At 49.7% G+C, this 18,625-nt stretch overlaps 1 protein-coding gene across 1 annotated transcript in view; it reads right to left on the bottom strand.

Annotated features, from left to right (window-relative positions):
* PLEKHG4 (pleckstrin homology and RhoGEF domain containing G4) overlaps positions 1 to 12,505 on the bottom strand; it is a 43,612-nt gene extending 31,107 nt beyond the window's left edge. The window contains exons 1-7 of the mRNA XM_081962876.1: positions 12,443 to 12,505; positions 8,666 to 10,605; positions 5,260 to 5,478; positions 4,470 to 4,593; positions 4,077 to 4,170; positions 3,666 to 3,752; positions 1,265 to 1,381 (exon numbers count right to left, since the gene is read on the bottom strand). Coding sequence (XP_081819002.1) covers positions 1,265 to 1,381; positions 3,666 to 3,752; positions 4,077 to 4,170; positions 4,470 to 4,593; positions 5,260 to 5,478; positions 8,666 to 10,220 — 2,196 coding nt within the window. The 5' untranslated portion in view covers positions 10,221 to 10,605; positions 12,443 to 12,505. The remainder of the gene's footprint in view (positions 1 to 1,264; positions 1,382 to 3,665; positions 3,753 to 4,076; positions 4,171 to 4,469; positions 4,594 to 5,259; positions 5,479 to 8,665; positions 10,606 to 12,442) is intronic.
* Between the last annotated feature and the right edge of the window lie 6,120 nt (positions 12,506 to 18,625).

An 18,625-nucleotide genomic window follows, 5' to 3' on the forward strand; every position in this document is an offset into this window, starting at 1 on the left:
AACACCTTGTATGCAAAGATGTAAGTTTTGTGAGCTGCAGCTCCCCCCATCAGACAAGGCTCTGAATAAAATGGGTGCATTGGAAAAGGTGTCTCTAGACTCCTCCTGCTGCCTTTTTACCTCCTCAAGCAAACACGCTCACCTGCTGCAACACCTTCAATTCAATAAGAGACCCGGCCCTCCTTTTAGCTGCAATCCTGGCAGCCCAGAGTTCTGGCACCTGGAGATCAGCCTGCACCCATTCTTCCCTGGGAGCCGATCCGGAGGATCCGGAGGTCTTTAAATCTGAAATTTGCCTTACTCATTCCTAATCTTGGCATTTCCTCTTTTGTAGATTTTCTGGCTTCGTGATATCTATGTATCTGATCTGTTGTTCTCCTGAAGAATTTGTGCTTCCTTTAATAATGGCACTCACCGCCTCCATACCTTTGGCACCTGGTATGAGGAGGCTTGCCTTACGGAAGGCAGGGCTTGGTTTCTGCCAGACATTGATGCCGCCTGCCATGTCCTCCTCCTCCTCTGGCTCTGTGGACTATTCCTCCCAAAGCATGGAGGGCCATCCAGGGGCTTTGGGGAAAACAGGAGGGCCGCCCTTCCTGGTGAGCAGGGCCTTCGTGGGCCGAGCCCTTCTCTCATGAATCCCCTTTGCAGCCACAGCAGGAGAGGCTTAAGAACAGCAGCCGTTGTTCTAAGGCTCCTCCAGACAGTCTGTCAAATTGATTTTGACAGGGAGCCACTGGAGAAGATTCACTATGGACCCAATTTGGCTCTAACTTTGGGTTGTGGAGTCCTGGAGTTCTAAAAATGGTCTTGTAACTTCCATTTTTGGCCAGCATACCATGCCCCTAGGATCTGCCCAGTGGGCGCCCCCCCTCCCAGTGGCTTTGAAGACAGGCACTGCCAAAAACTGGTAGCAAAGCGTAAGTGGCATCCCAGGACAACACTCAAGAGTTACTTAAAAAACACCCTCCCAGTTTCTCCCCCCCACCCCCCGCTAGACTCTGTGCTTCCCAAGTGGGAGTTGAGATCCACCTTTGTGTCCCACCCTCTTCGAACCTGAAAGAGCACTCTACACCCCCCCCCCCCACTTTGTCTATCAGTCTCTTATACATTCAACCCTGCTTCTCATACTATTCAGTGGCAAAACAGGCAAGCATTCAGAAAACTGATGAGAGGGAGAGAGAGAGAGAATACTTTTTTGTAGAAGTATAGATTTCCTGGAATTCTGCATTACTCAAAGGTTATGTTTTCGTGCCTGCCTCACCATTTGGAAGTGCAGCCAATTCTGATGGCAATAGGGAAGTGACCCGCGGAATTCTCGAGGCAGCTGCTGGCTCTCAATATGTTTGTGGAGGGACTTCAAGGAATTGAGAAGTTCCCACTGTGGAAGAGAAAAGAGAGGCACCTCATGTCACACCAGTTTCCACATCCCCAAACATTGCACAGGACTGAAAACTGGCACTCACTGACCTCCAATCCATACAAGCTCTCTGGCTTTATTATTCATTTTAAAAAATTTATGTGCCGCTCATCTTGTGAGAGATGACTCTGGGCAGCTTGCAAACATGAAAACACATTAAAATAAAACAATGAATTTCAATGCCGTTAAAAGATGGTGATGAAGGGGAGAGGTCTTTCCTCATCCGATGGCAAGCACCAGGGTCATCAACTGGGGTCCCAGGTGAAGAGGCAGAGCCAGTCTCCAGGCCTTTACAGAAGGTCAAAATGATGGGTGCGAATCTTACCGGGGGGGGGGGGAGAGGCGTTCCAAAGGGCAGGAGCCACAGCAGAAAAGGCTCTTCTTCTCCTGGACCCTGTCAGCCGAAAATCCTGGACTGACATTCCACAGCATTCCACACCAACAAGAGTGGGGGCCCATCCCATTGGGGTGACACCGTTTTTCGGATAACCTGGACCCTTGGCATGAAGGCCTTTAAACCAGCAACTTGAATTGCACTTGAAAGCAAACTGGCAGCCAATGCAGCTAATGGAAGAGCAGTAAAATATGGGCCACTCCAGGGGCCCCAGGAACTGCCTCTGTCCCCGCATTCTGCCTCCACTGCAGCTACCAAATGCTCTTCAAGGGTAGGGCCATGTAGCACACATTGCAATAGTCCAGGCGTGAGATGACCAGGGCTTGAATTCCTGATCCAGAAAACAAAGGCTCTTGTGCAAAGGCTCTCCTAGCTGCAACTGCTACCTGCTCTTCAAGTGTCACACAGGAGTCGCGCAGACAGGAGAATCCCCAAGTGGCGGACCAGATCCGTCAGGGGTAGCATAACCCCATCCAGAATTGGAGATGATAAAATCCCGGATCCTGGAGCCCCAAGCGCCGAAAGCCATCTGGTCTTGCCAAGGTTCAGCCAAAGATGTGGTCCCCCATCCAGGCCCCCACAGGCTCTGGGCGCCATGGGCCACGGCATCACTTGGGCCACCAAAGGTGGAAATGCAGAATTGAGTATAGCTGCACCCATGGTGATCCCACCCAGTGGCTTCATGTAGATGTTAAAGAGGAGTGGAGAACAAGGAGCAGCCGTGTCTTGGTCTCGCGTTCCCCATCAACACCAATTGGGACTGTCCTTGTAGAAAGGAGCCCGGTCCCAAACCCCACAGCCGGCCCAGAAGGATAGCGTGATCGATGGTATTGAAAGCTGCTGAAAGGCCAAGGAGAGGAAGGATGGTTGCACCAACCCGTCAAGTTTGAAACGCTTCTGAACCATTTGAACATTTATTGCTTTTTAACTTGTCAATGAACTGGGGGGAGGGAAGGTGAGAAACAATCCAAGAATAGACTGTGTGAGCCAAGAACCCACCAAGGACATTACTTCAGGTGTCTCAGGGAGAAATGAACCGTTCTCAAAACAAAAGACTGGTTCATAATTGGCCAGCGTGATCTCTATGGGTGAGAAGAAGGGGAAACTACGTAGCATTGCACGGGAAAACCTCAGAGCTGGTTTTAATTCTTCAATGCTGAAATGGGGTATCCAATAAAGTTTCATTTTGGGGATTTTAAGATGCCTGAGTGTGCTTACTTTCCTTGGGTTCGCTAGTTGGACGGTTGACACCCCCATCCCACTCTTGCCAGAGATCATCAACAACAGTGACCAGTGCTATTTCTGTCTCACAACTGAGCCTGGATCCTGACCAGGAAACCCAAGACCTTCTGAAGCTGCCAAAGCCATCTTTTCTATCATCTTTCCTAAAAAGGGAAGGTTGGAAACTGGACAGAAATTGTCCAGCTGTGGGGGGTAGGAGATGGCAAACCGGGGCCTCCTTAAATGCCTCCTCCTAGAACAATTGATCACTTCCGAAACACACCTGGCGGTCATCATCCTGCAACTTTCACCCATCAGGAGGGACAAGGACCTAAGGGACCAGTAGTGGCACTGACAGAAAAACGGAGGCTTTGTGCAAGCTGACAGGAGCAGAGAAAACAGGGAGAGGCAGCCCAGGAACAGACCTCCTCTGGGCTGCAATGGCTGCCTGCCTATTTAGTGGGTTTACATGGGCCACAAAGGCCGAGAACAGAATTGCTCTGGGGCTGCTCTACCCCTTCCTCATCCTTTCCAAAATCACGCTTGGAATACGGAGCCATAGAAGCAGACCCCCCTCCAGGCCCCTTTAAATGGGGGTCGAGGATTCTTGAACTCCGGACCTCCTCGCACCTGCAGAGCAGCTGGCTTTTCTATCTGGAAGGCGGTCTCTCTCTCCACAAGCAGCAGGGCTCTCTGGATGCACTGGGGGACGATCTCCTGCAATGATAAAATGCATTTTTCTAATGGTTCCTGCTCCAGTCAAACGTTTTCTTTGACATCCAGCTAAATAAGGATTGGCAGGAATGTTGTCTCCATTTCTCTATTAACAAAGAAGGATGAGTCCAAACGGAAGTGCTTGTCTTAAGGCCCGGCCCTTCACATGTGAGCAGTTTCTTACCCAAATGCTTCTGGCACTTTCAGGGCACCCGGATCTGGTGTGATGGAATGCTGGCAAAGAACTGGGAAAGGAAAACAATGGCTCTGTGTGCCCAGTGGGCACCCAAAAATGGTAGAGTAGCATTCAGAAGGAGGAAGTCTCACCTGCAAAGTGCCTAAGGCCGTGAAGACAGCCGGGACTGGAGAAGATTGGCGGGCATCTACCAGGATGGTTAAACCCAAGGCTTTGCGCTCCGGCCTGAGCATGAAAGGAAAGAGGAGACAGAAATTAGGGTTTACAGCTGTTCAAAACACTCCTTGAGGAGATCAGAGAATATTCACACAGACCTGGGAATAATTATAGCGACATATCTAAGCTGCTGGATCTGGGATTCCCAGAGGACACGGAAGTATCCAAGCCAGCTAAGAGCCACCATATCCGTGTTTCTCCACTGCCTGGAAATCTACCATCATAAAGCTAAGAACTGACAGAAGAGTCATAGTCTTCCGTGCACAGAACCCTGGCTGACTGGGTCTTCCCTGCCTTCCCCCACAAACCTGAGAATGCTGAGTAAATACAGGAGAAGGCGTGTTATTTCACTGGCATTGCAGTTCGGGCACAACCAAATTGTACTCCTCATTGTGATGATGATGACGGCACGTCCAGATCTGTCTCTGGTACCTGAGAAAGAAGCTCCATTTAATTTGTCTAACTAATTAGGCAAAAAGAAGAGCCAAGGCCCCCTTGAAGTGGCCCTGCAAAGGAACAAAGGAATGGCTTCTTCAACCTATCTCATGAATGAATAGATGCAAACATGGCAAAATACTTGAAATACCCAGATGGTAGAAGTTGAAAACGATCAGGAGAAACACAAACTCAGAGCTACACAGATCTGGTTCTGAAAGCAGAATTGGATCCGAGGGGCCCACGTAGACTGCCGCTTGTTTTCTTTGGTGGCAGGTCTTCCTGAGCCTCGCTGGGAGTCTGGCTGCAAACACTTTTGGGGGGAATAGTTTGTCCCCCATCCCAGCTGCCAACTCAGGCTGGTTCTCTTAAAGAGCCTCAGGTCCACCCCTTCACTCTACAAGGACTGCCTAAAGGTCAGCTCCTCCTGCTCTTGCTTAGAGCCCAACTGTCCCTCTGCAACATGGGGAGGCCAGATCTTGGTTGTCCCAGGGAGGGAGACCCCCTCAGGGGTGCAGAGGCTCAGGCTATTTCTTTGGGGAGGGGGGCCTACGCGCCAAGACCCAATCTCCAGTGAGAAAGTGAAAGCATTTCTCAGGTTCCCAAATCACCATTGCCTCCTTCACAAATCATGAAGACGGCAACAACCTTCGGGGGCTTTACCTGGCAGGCAGGCAGCCCCACTCCGAAGCATCTCCCAATTCACACTCTTCATGGGCAGGGGGTCCGTTTCCAGAATCCCCCTGGATGGAAAGGGTGGGAGTTCTGGTTGCATAGTCATGGCTGTGGGGTCTTTTTCCCCAGAGCCGCCAGGAGTGATCAGTGCCAGGCTGCTGTTATCAGCTTCTTCACTGGAATTTTCTCTCCCATTCGACGATGTTTCTGAAATAGGAAACGGCTTTCAATGCTAAGACTTTAATTATTCCCATTTGCATTCAAAAGCAAAAGAGATACTCATGGATGTATCCTGCCTCTTTGCAACTCATCTGAACCCCACTGGCCCTTGCACAACATCTGTCCAAAAACTTTAACATCGATTCCCAATGGAAAGCCAAGTGGGCTGAATGGCCAGACATAGACAGACATATAAATGACCCCACAAAATGGTGCTGAACTTTGAACTGAACCACATCAACAATGGACAATCCTGAGTAGGATTCATGAGCGGCCATTGCTGAAAGACTCGGGTTGGAAGCCGCGGAAAAAGCCAGGCTGGGATGGCGGCGGCAGCGGCAGAGGTGCCCTGGCTCCGTAATGAGAGCTGGGCCATGCATCGTGGGGCTAGGAGGTGGGTGAGTGAGAGCGGAACAGCTGCTCGCGCAACCCCCCCTCTCCAGCTATGCAGAGCACCATTCACTGGCATTTGGAAGGCGCCAAGCCGCGGAAGCTGGGCGGTGGCGAACAGGCGCTCACGCGGCTTGACGATACCCCTAGGTCAGTGAATGGCGCTGTGCCCGGCTGCAAAGGGGGTTTGCCGGGCAGCTGCTCGTGAGCGTGGTGGCTTCATGGCTGTTGTGTTGTGCTGCTGCGACAGTGCAACACAGCCATTCACCCCTGAGGCTCTCTTTGGGAGCCCCCTCGCAAGAGAGCAGCCGCCTGGCAACCCCAAAACAATAAGCCCTCCCCCCATAATAAAGCCCAAGCCATATTTTGTAGGTAAAAAGAAAATAAGACCCTGTTGTATTTTCAGGGAAACACGGTAATCAATCCATCAGTCAATTATGTGCTAAAAATAAACTTTCATGTGACTTTGAGAATAAAAAAATCTACTTTGCGCTGGCGTTTAATTTTAAGTTTTTTCCTCTTGGCACTAGAGATGACTAATGGAGATGACAGATTCGCCTCTTCACAAGGTTAGCAAAAACCAGTCTTGAGAGACTCATTTACATCAAGAAGGAGAAGCCTATTAATTCCATTTTCTTGAGTGCCATAATAACAATGCCTCCCCCTCATCTCCTGTTGCCTTGTTAGAGAAGATTTACATCCTAATTATTCTATATGTGCAGCATACAACATGCCTCGACGTCTTTTGGAAAACTATTAGTCTTTGGGCAAACTCAGGGCAGAAACATTATCCCTTCCCTGAAGTGCCTTTCGCCACAGAAGGGCAGTCCCGATCTTGCCTTAGTGTCACACCTTTAGGACTTCTCCTTGGCACAGCTGCCCCTCCAGAGGAAGCCCCCAGAACTGAATGGCAGCTGCAGGCTTGGTAGCTTCCCTTTCTCCTAGCTGCAAAAGCCTGCAAAGCTAGGGAACAGCGATGGGAGGCTGGTTGGAGCCCTGATTCTTGCCAGCCAGCCCACCCTCCTCCCCCAGCCCTGGGAAGAGCACTGGGCATTTGCTGGGCAGCACCGGCCCCTTCTGGCGGCAAAGAAAAGCAAGACCAGGATTCAGGTGCCCTGAGAAAGCAGAGCCTGTCTGTGAGCCCAGTGGCCTCCTTGCCCCATGACGAGGGGCGCTTCTGGGCAGCCCCCACTTCCTGTTGACACTCATCAGCAATTCACACAAATGAGTCACTGTATTAGATGAATAACTTTTAGAAAACACTATCAGACATAGTAACTAATTGCAGTCAATGAACTGCATGAGACAGGATAAAAAGTTATGGACTTCTGTCCCTTTGGGAGATTTAAAAAATACTTTTTTATCCCCCAAAGGGACAGAAATCCATAATTTCCCATTCAGATTAAAAACTACTTTTCAGATGGGAAAAAAGTAATCTGTGAGCCAAAATGGTTAGAACTGTTGTTTCATTGTGTTAAAAGGTCCGTCCTGGGACTCAAGGCACTAGCCAACCAGAGTCCTCTCCGCAGGGAGGAGGCTTACAGGTGGATGAGACACGCAGTTCATACAACTGTTTTTACAACAGTTCATTTAGTGACCTTTCAAATTTACAACAGCATTGAAAAATGTGACTTATGACCAACTTATGGCGCAGTGGTTAGAATGCAGTACTGCAGGCTACTTCTGCTGACTGCCGGCTGCCAGCAATTCGGCACTTTGATTCTCATCAGCTCAAGCCTGACTCAGCCTTCCATCCTTCCCAGGTGGGTAAAATGAGGGCCCCGATTGTTGGGGGAAAGAGGCTGACTCTGTAAAACCACTTAAGAGGGGCTGCAAAGTTGCTATTGCTATTTTCACAGTTACAACCTTTGCGGCATCTTCATGACCAAATTCAGACGCTTGGCAACTGACTCATATTTATGACAGCTGCAATGTCCTGGGGTCACGTGATCCCCTTTTGTGACCTTCTGACAAGCAGTCAATGGGGAAGCCAGATTCACTTAACAACTAGTTTACTAACTTATCAACTGCAGTGATTCACTTAGCAACTGTGGCAGGAAAGGTTGTAAAATGGGGCAAAACTTACTTAACAAATGTCTCACTTAGCAGCAGAAAATCTGGGAGTTCTGGTCTAGCACAATTGTCCAGATGTACATTCTATACACAATTTGCAAGCTCACTGCTGTGAAATAAGACGAAAGTCTCCAGCACTGTGCAACGCCCATGCATGAACCACTCCCTTGGCCCGACCCAGGCCTTGTGCCCCCTCTGAGTTTCAGGAGACCAAGATTTCAGGGCAGAATATTAAATTGGAAGCTGGCATACTGCAAAGTAAAGAGATAGCCATCAAGCATGATCTTCTTTTCCATTAATGCCAATAACCCACGAGCATTTTACTTAGAAAATAAAAATCCGCTCACTACACCCTAGGATGAACACTGCTATTCTTTAAACATGCCCAATTTGTCCAGCAAAAACTAAAAAAAAAAAAAAGCTAGAAAACCTAGGCAGCGTCCATGGGCTATGGGGAGTTTGCTGTGGCAATTTAAATGCCCCTCCATTTCCAATACGACAGGTGTCAAGCCCAGGACATATTTTCAAAATCCTTAATATGTCCACTAGCCAGAAAGGCTGCTGGCCTCTGGAATTAAACACGGTAACATTCTAAACTTGAATTCCCTTCCCTACCATTCTCATGTTCTTGAAAGAGGCTCTATCTTGCACACGCGATCTGCCACGAGACCATTTCCCCAGAGAAAGGAAGAAGGTGGCAAATGCATCTTACCTGTGGCCTGATCCCCCTCTGGGGTGGGCTTGGTGCGCTCTGGCAACGTCACAGGTGGAAACAGTGGTGGGAGGGGGGAGGCCAAGGAGTTAATCTCTGGATCACTAGGCTGAAACTGGCAGGGAGCTTCATGGATTGAGTGGTGTCCACCTTCCAGGAAGGCCCCCGTGCCCGACTCCTTGTCTGGGGAAGGGGCTTGGCTGCCCTGTCCTCTTCCCACCTTCTTGGAAACACCTGTCTGCACAGCTTGTGGTGTGCTTGAGAGATCGGGCTGATCCACAGAATGTGCTGCAGCACCGCCTTGGGGAAGGCTGTGGCAGGGGGCCTCTGCCTGTCCAGCGACTCCTGCTAGAGGCCTGGGGCCATTTTCCTTCAGCTTTGTTCTTGCGCTCTGCAGCTCAGCCTCAGAACTGGGAAGCAAAGGATTGTCTCCCGCTCGCTGTTGACAACTATCCACATTTTCTTGCCCTGCCTTCTGGGGAAGGGAGCTTTTCAGGACGAAAGGGTCTCCAGAATTAAGTTGCCACCCATTCTTAGGAGGGCTTCGCTTAGTCTGCCATTGGTGATCTCCTTCCATGCCTAGTCTATTGCCCAACTCCATCAATGGGTCCACTAGGGTCCCTTCTTTGTGCTCCAGGAGATGCAGCTGTTCCAACCATTCGGAAGATTGACCTTTAACTTCCACCAACCATTTCTGTGAGGACTGCTTATCAGCTATTCTCCTCCGTGAGAAGATTCCCACCTGTGGTGGTTTGATTATGGTTGGAGAAGTTGTCTTTCCCTCCTCCTCCAGCCTTTCTGGAGAGCTACCAGAATCCCACTCGCAGCCACTGATGTCCCGCTCTGTCAGGACAATGTCTTCCATTCTGTCTACACCCAAAACATCAGGACAGGATGCAGGCAGCTTGGGGAACTCCGAGTGGCCTCCCACTATGGAGGAAGAGCCTGTCCCCACAGCCCGACCTTCAGCCTCCTCTCCAACCTTGTCTCTGCACGTGGCCGGCCTCCAATCGAGCTCCTGTTCTGGATGTGTCAATAAGGTCTTGGTGAAACGTGGCTCCTTGAGAACAGAGGGAAAAGTGGGACTCAAAGAAACTGGACGATTCTCTGGATTGCCAGGATGTTTCGGGAACAATTTATCACACTCTGTTTCATTATTTACAGAACATGCAACATTAGTAGCTGGCACATCAGAAATCCTCAGCTGCCCAGATGGCACCAATGCAAGAGCTGAACCAGCACAATTTCCCCAGCGACGGCTGTGCTGCTGGCTGTCCTTGGCTTCCAGCCAACAGAAAGAGGTGGGCTGAGTTGAAGATCCTTTGGGGCAGCCAGAGGTGGGCAGTGAGGCACCTACCAAGTCCACCTCTTCTCCTTCCCCGTCACTTCCACAGGCCTTCCTGAGCTCTGGGCTCCCACGTGCCTGGTCAGCAGGCTCCTCCATTAAGGTGGGGGCAAACGAAGTGGCCTCCTGGAAGATGTGGGGTCCTCCCGAAAGACAGCTGCTAGGGGGCTCCTCCACTGGAAAGTCCAGAGCAGACGGCGTCTCAGTCATTGAGGCAAAATGCACATTCTTTTTATTTTTTCCAATAGTTTGGGACTTACTGATAAATTCTGGCTTGACTCTTTCATCCCAAGGCACTCAGAATATCTCACCATCTGTGGCTAACAAGCAGTTTCCCAACCATTTCCTGCTGACGGAGCTCAGCCATTCCACAGTGAGGAGAGAGGCAGACAAGGCGGCAGATGCCACAAACTCTTCCACGTTACGTCTGTCCTTGGCCAAGCATTTCATTGTGATCCATGGAGACTTTCTCTAGTGCAGAACCACTTGCAGGTAAAAGTCCTCCAGTCTCAAGATCCTCCAGTCAAGGGAAGCCAGCTGGATGACCATCTTCTCCTGAACGCAAAGGGCCCAGACTGCCTCCTGGGAGGGCAACCTGGCGGAATAAGAAAAGGCAGGGGAATCGTTTACAGGCCCCCTTCTCAACAAGGGAGAATCTAATATCCCCCACCCCCCCAGGCCATCATTATAAGCATCCCATAATTGAGGAAAGTCTATTTCAGATTCAGAGTTGCTTAAAGATATTATTAAGCACAATGATGTATTCCTTATTCTAAGAAGTAAGCTGTCCTTACTTGTGAACTAAGGTAGAACTAGCGCATGCGTTTCCCTGAACTTGCTACTTTCAAAAGGGCTGTGCAGAAAATTATTCAGAAGATGGAGACTTTGTGCGACTATCACACCAATGTTCTATGAATAAACCTGTCCCGTCTTTGCTCAGGCTTCCAAGTGAAGCTAACAAAAGATGTGATTGTTAGAAAAGTCACATAAAGAGCTATCTCATTAAAGCAGGTGCATCTTTTTTCCTCTCTCATGCAAAACTCTGACAAAAGATGGGCCTGCTTCAATTAGTAGCAAAAGGGATACTGTGCTCACCCTTATTCAAAGCTAAAGCAATTCTTCAAAATCAGTTTGAAGCATGTAGTCATCATTTTGAGCACAGTATTATTATTCTTCATTCTGAAAGTTACCTTCCATGCTTGAATAAAACACACTAAGATGCTGAAATCCAGTTGGAAATATCAAGTGAGTACAACACCTGGACTGTTACCTGGGACAAGCAGAATATGGCAGTTTGATAACACTCTTTTGAAAACAACTTTCCCAAAATATGCATTTAAGGTGAATACTATTAGGAAGCATAACTGCGTCCAATAAAAGTCAAGGTAATGCTTTAATTAAGAAATGTTTCCTCAACAAAATGTGGAGATGGGGCATTCTTGTACAGATATCCAGTTTTATCCTGATGGGTAACAAAAAATGTAACCCATCCCAATTCAGACGGACTTTGGGCATCACACAATACAGAAGGAGTGCATCTAAAATAGTCTAATCAAATAAAACAATCCAGTTTTATACTTTAAATGATGTTTTTTCCAGGTTGCCTTTGCACATGGCTCTGGTCCCTGAGAAGGACAGCAGAGGGAGCCAGAAAGGGGGCCGGTCCGGAGGCTAACCCAAGTGACAATTTTTTATTGAGCAAATGCCAAGGGATTCCGACCTCTTAATCTCTGAGCCGTATGGAAAGGAAAACGTTACCGGGAGGCTGAAAGAAGTGAGCCCGATTCAAGCTGCAATCTTGGCCAAGTTCTGTGGTCACACTTAAGCAGGGAAAACGAGCCCCTCACTGTCCCAGGAGAGACCCTCAACTTGGCTGGCCTTGTGACCGCCCCAGAGCATATGGAGTTGAAGAGATCTGAATCCTTTGGCATTCTCTCAATAAAAAAATTGTCACTTCTGTGAGATGAGCACCTATCTTAAAAGTTCAAAAATACATTTAAAATATAAGTAAACAAAATAATAAATAAAAGCATTGGTAAGTAACTCTTTGCAGTGCCAGCATAGAAACTTTATCTGCCAGAAACGCGCTCAAGAGTCCGGGCACATCTGTTCCAGAGAATGCTGCTGCTGCTGCCATTTGTTGCATGGCAGCGGATGACATAGACCTGCTCTCTAACACTTGCAGTCTTTTGAAGAGTCCTCTGAACAAACATTATTTTGGTAAATACAAGTTATACACGTTTAATATGATAAAATCAGACAATTCAGGCCCTTGAAAGCTTCCACAGTATTGCTCTGTTTGCTTAGGAAGGAGTGGGGCAAGGAATCGCAATGCCTTGGGCACACGGAAGACCCAGCACGGCTGCTTAGATTCCCTCCCTCCCAGAGAAGATGCTGGGAGAAAGCTTCCAAGCATTCCTTTGGATACTCACAGGCTTCCCGCTGGACCCACCGCAAGACGTGCTTGGCAGGAATCAGGCAGTCGATGAGGCAGCAGAGCCCCTGAGTTCCCAGGGAGGATAAAGCACGGAGAGGATGTTCTGGATGCAGCAGCCGTCCAGGGGCTGAGAATCCTACCAAGAGAAGGAGAGTCAGCACAGCTGGCAATCCCCAAGGGCAACTGGGGGGGGCTCCTTAATTCCTCCGGACCCCCAACTCTCCCAAAGGCGGTTCCTGCAGCGCCAGAGCAGAGGGCTCACCTCGCCCCGACAGAGTGGCGGCAGACAGCTTACACTGCAAAAACTCTCCTGACTGAGCAGGGTGTGGCTGTTCAGCTATTATGATTGTAGCATGTGGGAGAACACACGGCATGTGCTTGTGAATGCGAGAGTAAGAGCAGAAGAGCCTGCAGCAGACAGAATGTGTCTTTCTTGTTCTTATAAGGCTCACAAAACCACATTGCCAGTCACTACATCATCCATGATAATAAACTCAGGTTGGGTTCAAGAGTTCTTTATGGCTATATCAATCCCCTTTATTCAGGGTATATTGTATTATGCAGATAAAACAGTGTGTGTGTGTGTGTGTGAACATTGCATTATTTGCCTTTGCATTAAGGTCATGTCCCAAGAGGATCCGGAATACATGACCGGTGAGAGGCAAAGACCAAGAGGGAGATGGACTTAAGGAGAGGCGGCATTTTGCAGGGACAAAGAGAGCGTTGGCCTTTGTCTCTCTCGGCCAGAGCATTTGGCCCAGCCAGGGACTCTAAGCGGCCTCTGAACAAACCCACAGGCTTTGCAGGAGCCCCGAGAGGCGGCTGGCGTGGGAGGCGCTTCCTCTGCCAGAGGGAAAGGATTTCCCCGGCTTTCCTCCTGCTTTGCAAAACCTTCGGCTGCGGTTCCAAGGCTGAGAACCGGGATTGTGCACCGTCAGCAGGTTTGCTTCTCACACACAATTCACAGTTCTGGTGGGCAACGAAGCGCGAGGCTCCTTCCCGCCCAGCCTCCGCTCCAGGCCTTGACGCCGAAGGCTGATCTGTGCCGCCTCTCCTCCCGGCACTCGCGCAGCCTCGGCCCCTTCCTTCCGCCCCCGCCGCTCCCTGCTGCTCCCAGTCGAGCGGAGGGGCCAGGGGGGGGCCCTGGAGGGCGGCGGGCTCCGGGTCCTTTTCGGACTGGATCTGGCGCAAGGGGGGCGGGGGGGAGGGAGAGGCAGCCGGGCGCACCTCAGCCTGCAGCCGCCAGGAGCCGCCCGCGCCCTGCAGCTGCCCCGAGGTCCCACGCCGCCTCCTCGGGCAGCCCGACGCCGCACGGAGCCCTCCGAGGACGCCTTCCCCGGCCCAGAGCCTCCCCGGGCGGGTGGACGGGCCACTTCGGCGGAGCCCCGAGAGCAGAAGGGCGGGAAGGGAGGGAGGCGCCCCCGGAGATGCCCGGACTGCCAAGCCGCCCCCGCGCCAACATCAACCACCCGTGCGCGCGCCGCGCCGCCCCCGCCAACCGCCGTCCCCGCCCGAAGGGGGCGCAGCTGCGCGGGGCCGCTCGGAGCCGGCGGGGCGGGGGGGGCTGAGAGGAGGTCCTGGCGGCGGGCGCCCCCTTGCGGTTGAACCCGGCGCCTCTTCGGGAGCCTCGGGGTTGATGTGGCCTCCGCGGCTCTTCCGAAGGTCTCCCGACCGTCCTCCCCGGGGCGCCCGTTGGCCTCGGAGGTTACAAGGCCACCGAATGGACGGGCTGGGGAGCGGCTGGGATCCGGGGTCTTGGCCGGTGCTCCGTCTGCGATGGTGGGAAAGCCAGGGGAGGCGGCCGGGCCGAAACCCCAGCGGAGCCCTTTCTTCCCTGGCAACCCTCTCTGGACTTCAGCCGGGACCTTTTCGGCCTCAGAGTGGCGGGAATTCTCCTCGGCGGCCGGAGAAAAAGAGCCAAGGCCGAAGTGGGGGCTCTGCTTGTTGGGCCGAGGGAGGGGGGCTTCCTTGGGGTGCTGCCGCTTTGCTCCCCTCCCAAGCCCCCGCAGGGCCTGCCTGGGGCTTCCCCCATCCCCTGGGGGAACTCCTTCCCTGGGACACGTCATGACTTAGGAAATGGCTGGACAACAGCTGGAAGTGCTGGCATTGTGATGTCTCACTTAACAACCATTTGAATCACTGAGATTCCAGTTTGTGGTCATACATTGACTACTGGTGATAGCTTTAAGATAATTAAGAAGCAATTTTCAGAAGTATTTAAAAAGAGAGGCTTGCAGACTTAATTCTCTTAAAATTCTCTGCACAAGTTGCAAGCAAGGTGGAAATTCCATAACCTGGTGCTCAAACCCATGGAAAACCTGTCCTGCCGTCTCCTGGCAGGGAGCAGCCTTCTTGGGCAATCTCCCATCCTCCCCTCATCCAAAGAGGATCCAAGGAATCGGTCTACTTGCGCTTCCTTGGTCTTTGCCTCAGTTGGCGGCTCCATTTCTCACAGCTCTCTCTGGGTGACCAAAGCTTCCCTGCATGTCCCTGCTTTGTTCCAGTTTACCAAGGAAGAGGCTGGTTCATCCGATGCCTTACTGGAGCCCAGGTACATGGCATCCTTGGCATTCCCTGGATCCACTAAACTGGTCACATTGCCAAAGAAAACAATGACATTTGTTTTTAACAAAACTGGTAATCGCCTCATTCGTCTCTCAGCGCTTGCAAACTCACTGCCTGATCCCCTTTTCCAGCAGTTCTCCAAGCATCCTAAATAACCACCAACCTTTGACCCTCTTAATTGCATAACTGAAGTGCGAGCAGATTTCAGTTGCCAAAGCAGTGCAGCTGTTTGAAGCCCAAGTGTGTTGTCTCACTCATGCACACACAACACCATGGTGTGAGGAGTTTTTATTAAGGCTTCCGAGCCTAAATTGGTATTCCCCAGCAATTCCCTGTGCCAGGCAAAGGCCTCCAATGCTAGCCATTTCGGAAGAAGGCGGCCTGGCCACAATCACCCAGGCCCTAGTGGCCACACCTGTGGGCTCCTGTCTCACGCTTGCCTTGGGGGCCCCTTTCCAAGCCCCAATGACATAATGGAAGGGGGCAGTGCAGGCTCCCTAGTGCTTCCCCATTTGTGGCCTTTCCACAGAGTTTGATTCCGCTGCTGCCTTCTGGGAATGCGATGGAGACAATCCTGTTCTGCCAAGATTATGGTGGTGGCTCACTCTTTCCACTGCTCGAGGCACGTGGTCGGAGTTTTGAACTTTTTCATGAGAATTGAAGATAGCCTGCACAGCTGCATTCCAAGCACTGCTGCGCCCCTGCAGAAATTCAGAAGGGCTGTTCAGGGACCTGCATCCACCTCAGATTGGAGGGAAACCTTGTGAGGTCAGGAGAGCCAGCTTTCCAGACTGGAATGCACTCTCACCATAAAGAGGCTGGCTTAGAAATCGCCTGAGGGAGGGGAGCAGCATTGGAAGGATCAAGTTAATCTGTAGAAACAAGGGAGTTCTTCCTTTTTCGGTTATTTCATAAAATTACATTGTTTCTATATTAACCAAGTGTTTCTGCTACCCTCCTTCCCCCATTCCACCAAATTGCCCTAAGAGGCCTATTGATTTGTAAACCAGAGAAGTAGCAGAAGAAAAGAAAAGAAGAGGCTCCATGACAAGTGGTCAGGATCTTCTAGAAGTCTGAAAAACCTCCCCTCCAGCCAGGCACTTGGCAAAGCCTCCCACCTAGCCAAGCCTGAGGCTCCTAGTAATCCTGGAGTGGTGAGGTTTGTGGGTTTCTTCCCTTCTATCCTTGCACAAGAGACGCCTAGTAACAGGCTCTGAGTCAGCCCCCTTGGCCGCTCAATGGTCCCGGCCTTTTGCTTAAAAATAACTTGGTCATCCAGTCTCGTCCACATTCTGTGCTCTGGGACTGTGTCAAAGGCCTGCCGTGTTTATACAGAGCACTTCCGTTCACAGGGTTTGCTTTTTTCTCTCTAAAAATCCTGGACAAGGAAGCAGCACTCTAAAGTGGATCTCCCCACTCCATCCTGCCTGCTCTTCAGCTATGATTTTCTTTCATTTTATCAAGTTTACCACTTTTCATAGCAAAGTCCTGCATTGTCCAGATTTCAAACTAGATATGGCAATAAATCTTGACTATCTAGAATCCTTCCTTCCTTCCTTCCGTAGGAAGTTATCACCCAGCCCTCTCCCAGAAAAGTGAAATATCCTAGGAAATATTGAAAAGGTAGAATATTATATTTCCCTGGATGTGAAAAGGAAGAAACATGTTTTATAAAGAGAGAATAGCTCCATGCAGCTTCCTGCCCCCACCCACTTTGTCAGTGGGCCCTTAAGAAGGCCAAGGCAGTCCCTTTACATAATAAAGAGTTCTCCCCTTCAGCTCCAGGGGGATGGGATTATGGCATGATAATGTTGCAGAAAATGACAGGCTTAGACTTCTCAGGATACAGGAAAAGTTTATTTGGCAGCCAGGTTCAGAAAGCTAGCACATAGCTAGCATTGGAAATTCTGAACAATCTTTATTATTGATGCACGCATTCTTATACATTCTCAAAGACAGTGTAACACGGAAACACTTAACTTATTTCTTATTGGTTACCTTGGGGAAAAAGCCCTATAAGGAGATGGGGGTCTTACTTCTCCTTTTGTTACAGGTAAGGGCTACGTGTCATTAACGAACTTTATTTGAACCTTGTGGTTTTGGACTTTTGACATAGGGACTTTTACTGGAACATGTTGTGGTTGAGGGCTGATGACATTTCCCTGTCCCTTTAAGCAAGTTTCCAACTGTCCCTTTTATGCCACGTCTTCATTCTTATATTTTTAATCCATATTTTACTCCACTTTATTTCCCCCCTTCTAGACTCTATTAAGGCCCACAATTGAGTCTAGCCTGTTAGATTAACAATATAAGCATGCAGAATACAGAATAGCAGAAAAAGCAAGGATACAAGAATACACATCTTAGGGCTTATCTTCCAAAATCACTTTCTCTACTTCTAAGAGGGCAATTTGAATATAGGAACTAGTATCTGAGACTTCATCTTCCTTGAGGGTATGTGGAATTAAGCTTTCCATTAACATTAATTACTTTTCACCCTGTGCTTCCTTTACAGACCTCATAGTTGTTTAAGCAAGGGTATTATGCAGGGGAGGAAGGCTAAACTTGTGATTCCACATAATAAAAGAAATAGCATTTGCTTGATCCAACCTGTTCCCGGTAGCCAAGAGAACCACACATCTGTTCCTTGTACTTTTTTTGACCAATGGAGGAAGCTCAAACTAGTTCTTGGACCATCCCCCAGACTTTCCCTGATCTATTCATATGAAAACAGAAAGCTTTTTCACATAAGAAGAAGACTCCATTTTCCCCTACACACACTCCTATGTTCATAGAAAAGGCATGGCCTCGGAGGTTCTTTTCATTAGTCCAGACCTGTAAGGTTCCTGCCAAGTACATACCAGTCAGGGGCTGTAATGGAACTTCTTGGTTAGGGTCCATTTGCCTATCCCTGAGAACTGGTCCTTCAAAGAGATAGTGAGAACTGGTGTTTCCAAGGGGAAAATGAACACAAAAATCCCATGGTGGATTGTATTGAAAGCCAAACGGGAAGTCGGGGTGGCTGGAATGGCCTTGGGGCAGCTTCCAGTGGTCAGATTCCCCTCCCATCGATTAAAAACAAGTGGAGGTGGGAGCGAGAAAGTGACCCTCTGTTGGAAGAGCTTGTGAGCAGAGGGAGACATGCTGTGAGTCAATTTCACATCTACAAGGGTTTTCCTGGGGGCAAGGTACATTTCAGATGGGCATTGTTCCTCTGATAGTCACCTCACAGGAATGTCAGGTTCTTGATATCATTTGATGTACAAGAACTATCTTAAGCTTTCTTCTTCTTGTTGTTGTTGTTGTTTTCAAAGATCTTGCTCAACTGAAACAGCATGATAAGGTAAAGATCCAGCAGACAGACACAACCAGTATTTTTGACCCAGGGCAGGATCAGACTGATTGATTAAGCTTTGACCTAATTCCAGCACTTTTTTTCTGTTCCCCTTTTCTCAATTGTTGCAGGGGTCTGTTTTCCCTATGCTTTGCCCTTTTTCTTACAGGGTTTGTCAAATAATTGACTTTAGGTGTTGGGATTGGCTTACGGTTCTGTCCCCAAGCATAAATGATGCATCGTTGGTGGAAGCAGACCTGTACCACATCCTGTAACTTG

This window comes from Natrix helvetica, assembly GCF_964273705.1.
Source record: "Natrix helvetica genome assembly, chromosome: 10".
Classification (NCBI taxonomy): Eukaryota; Metazoa; Chordata; class Lepidosauria; order Squamata; family Natricidae; genus Natrix; species Natrix helvetica.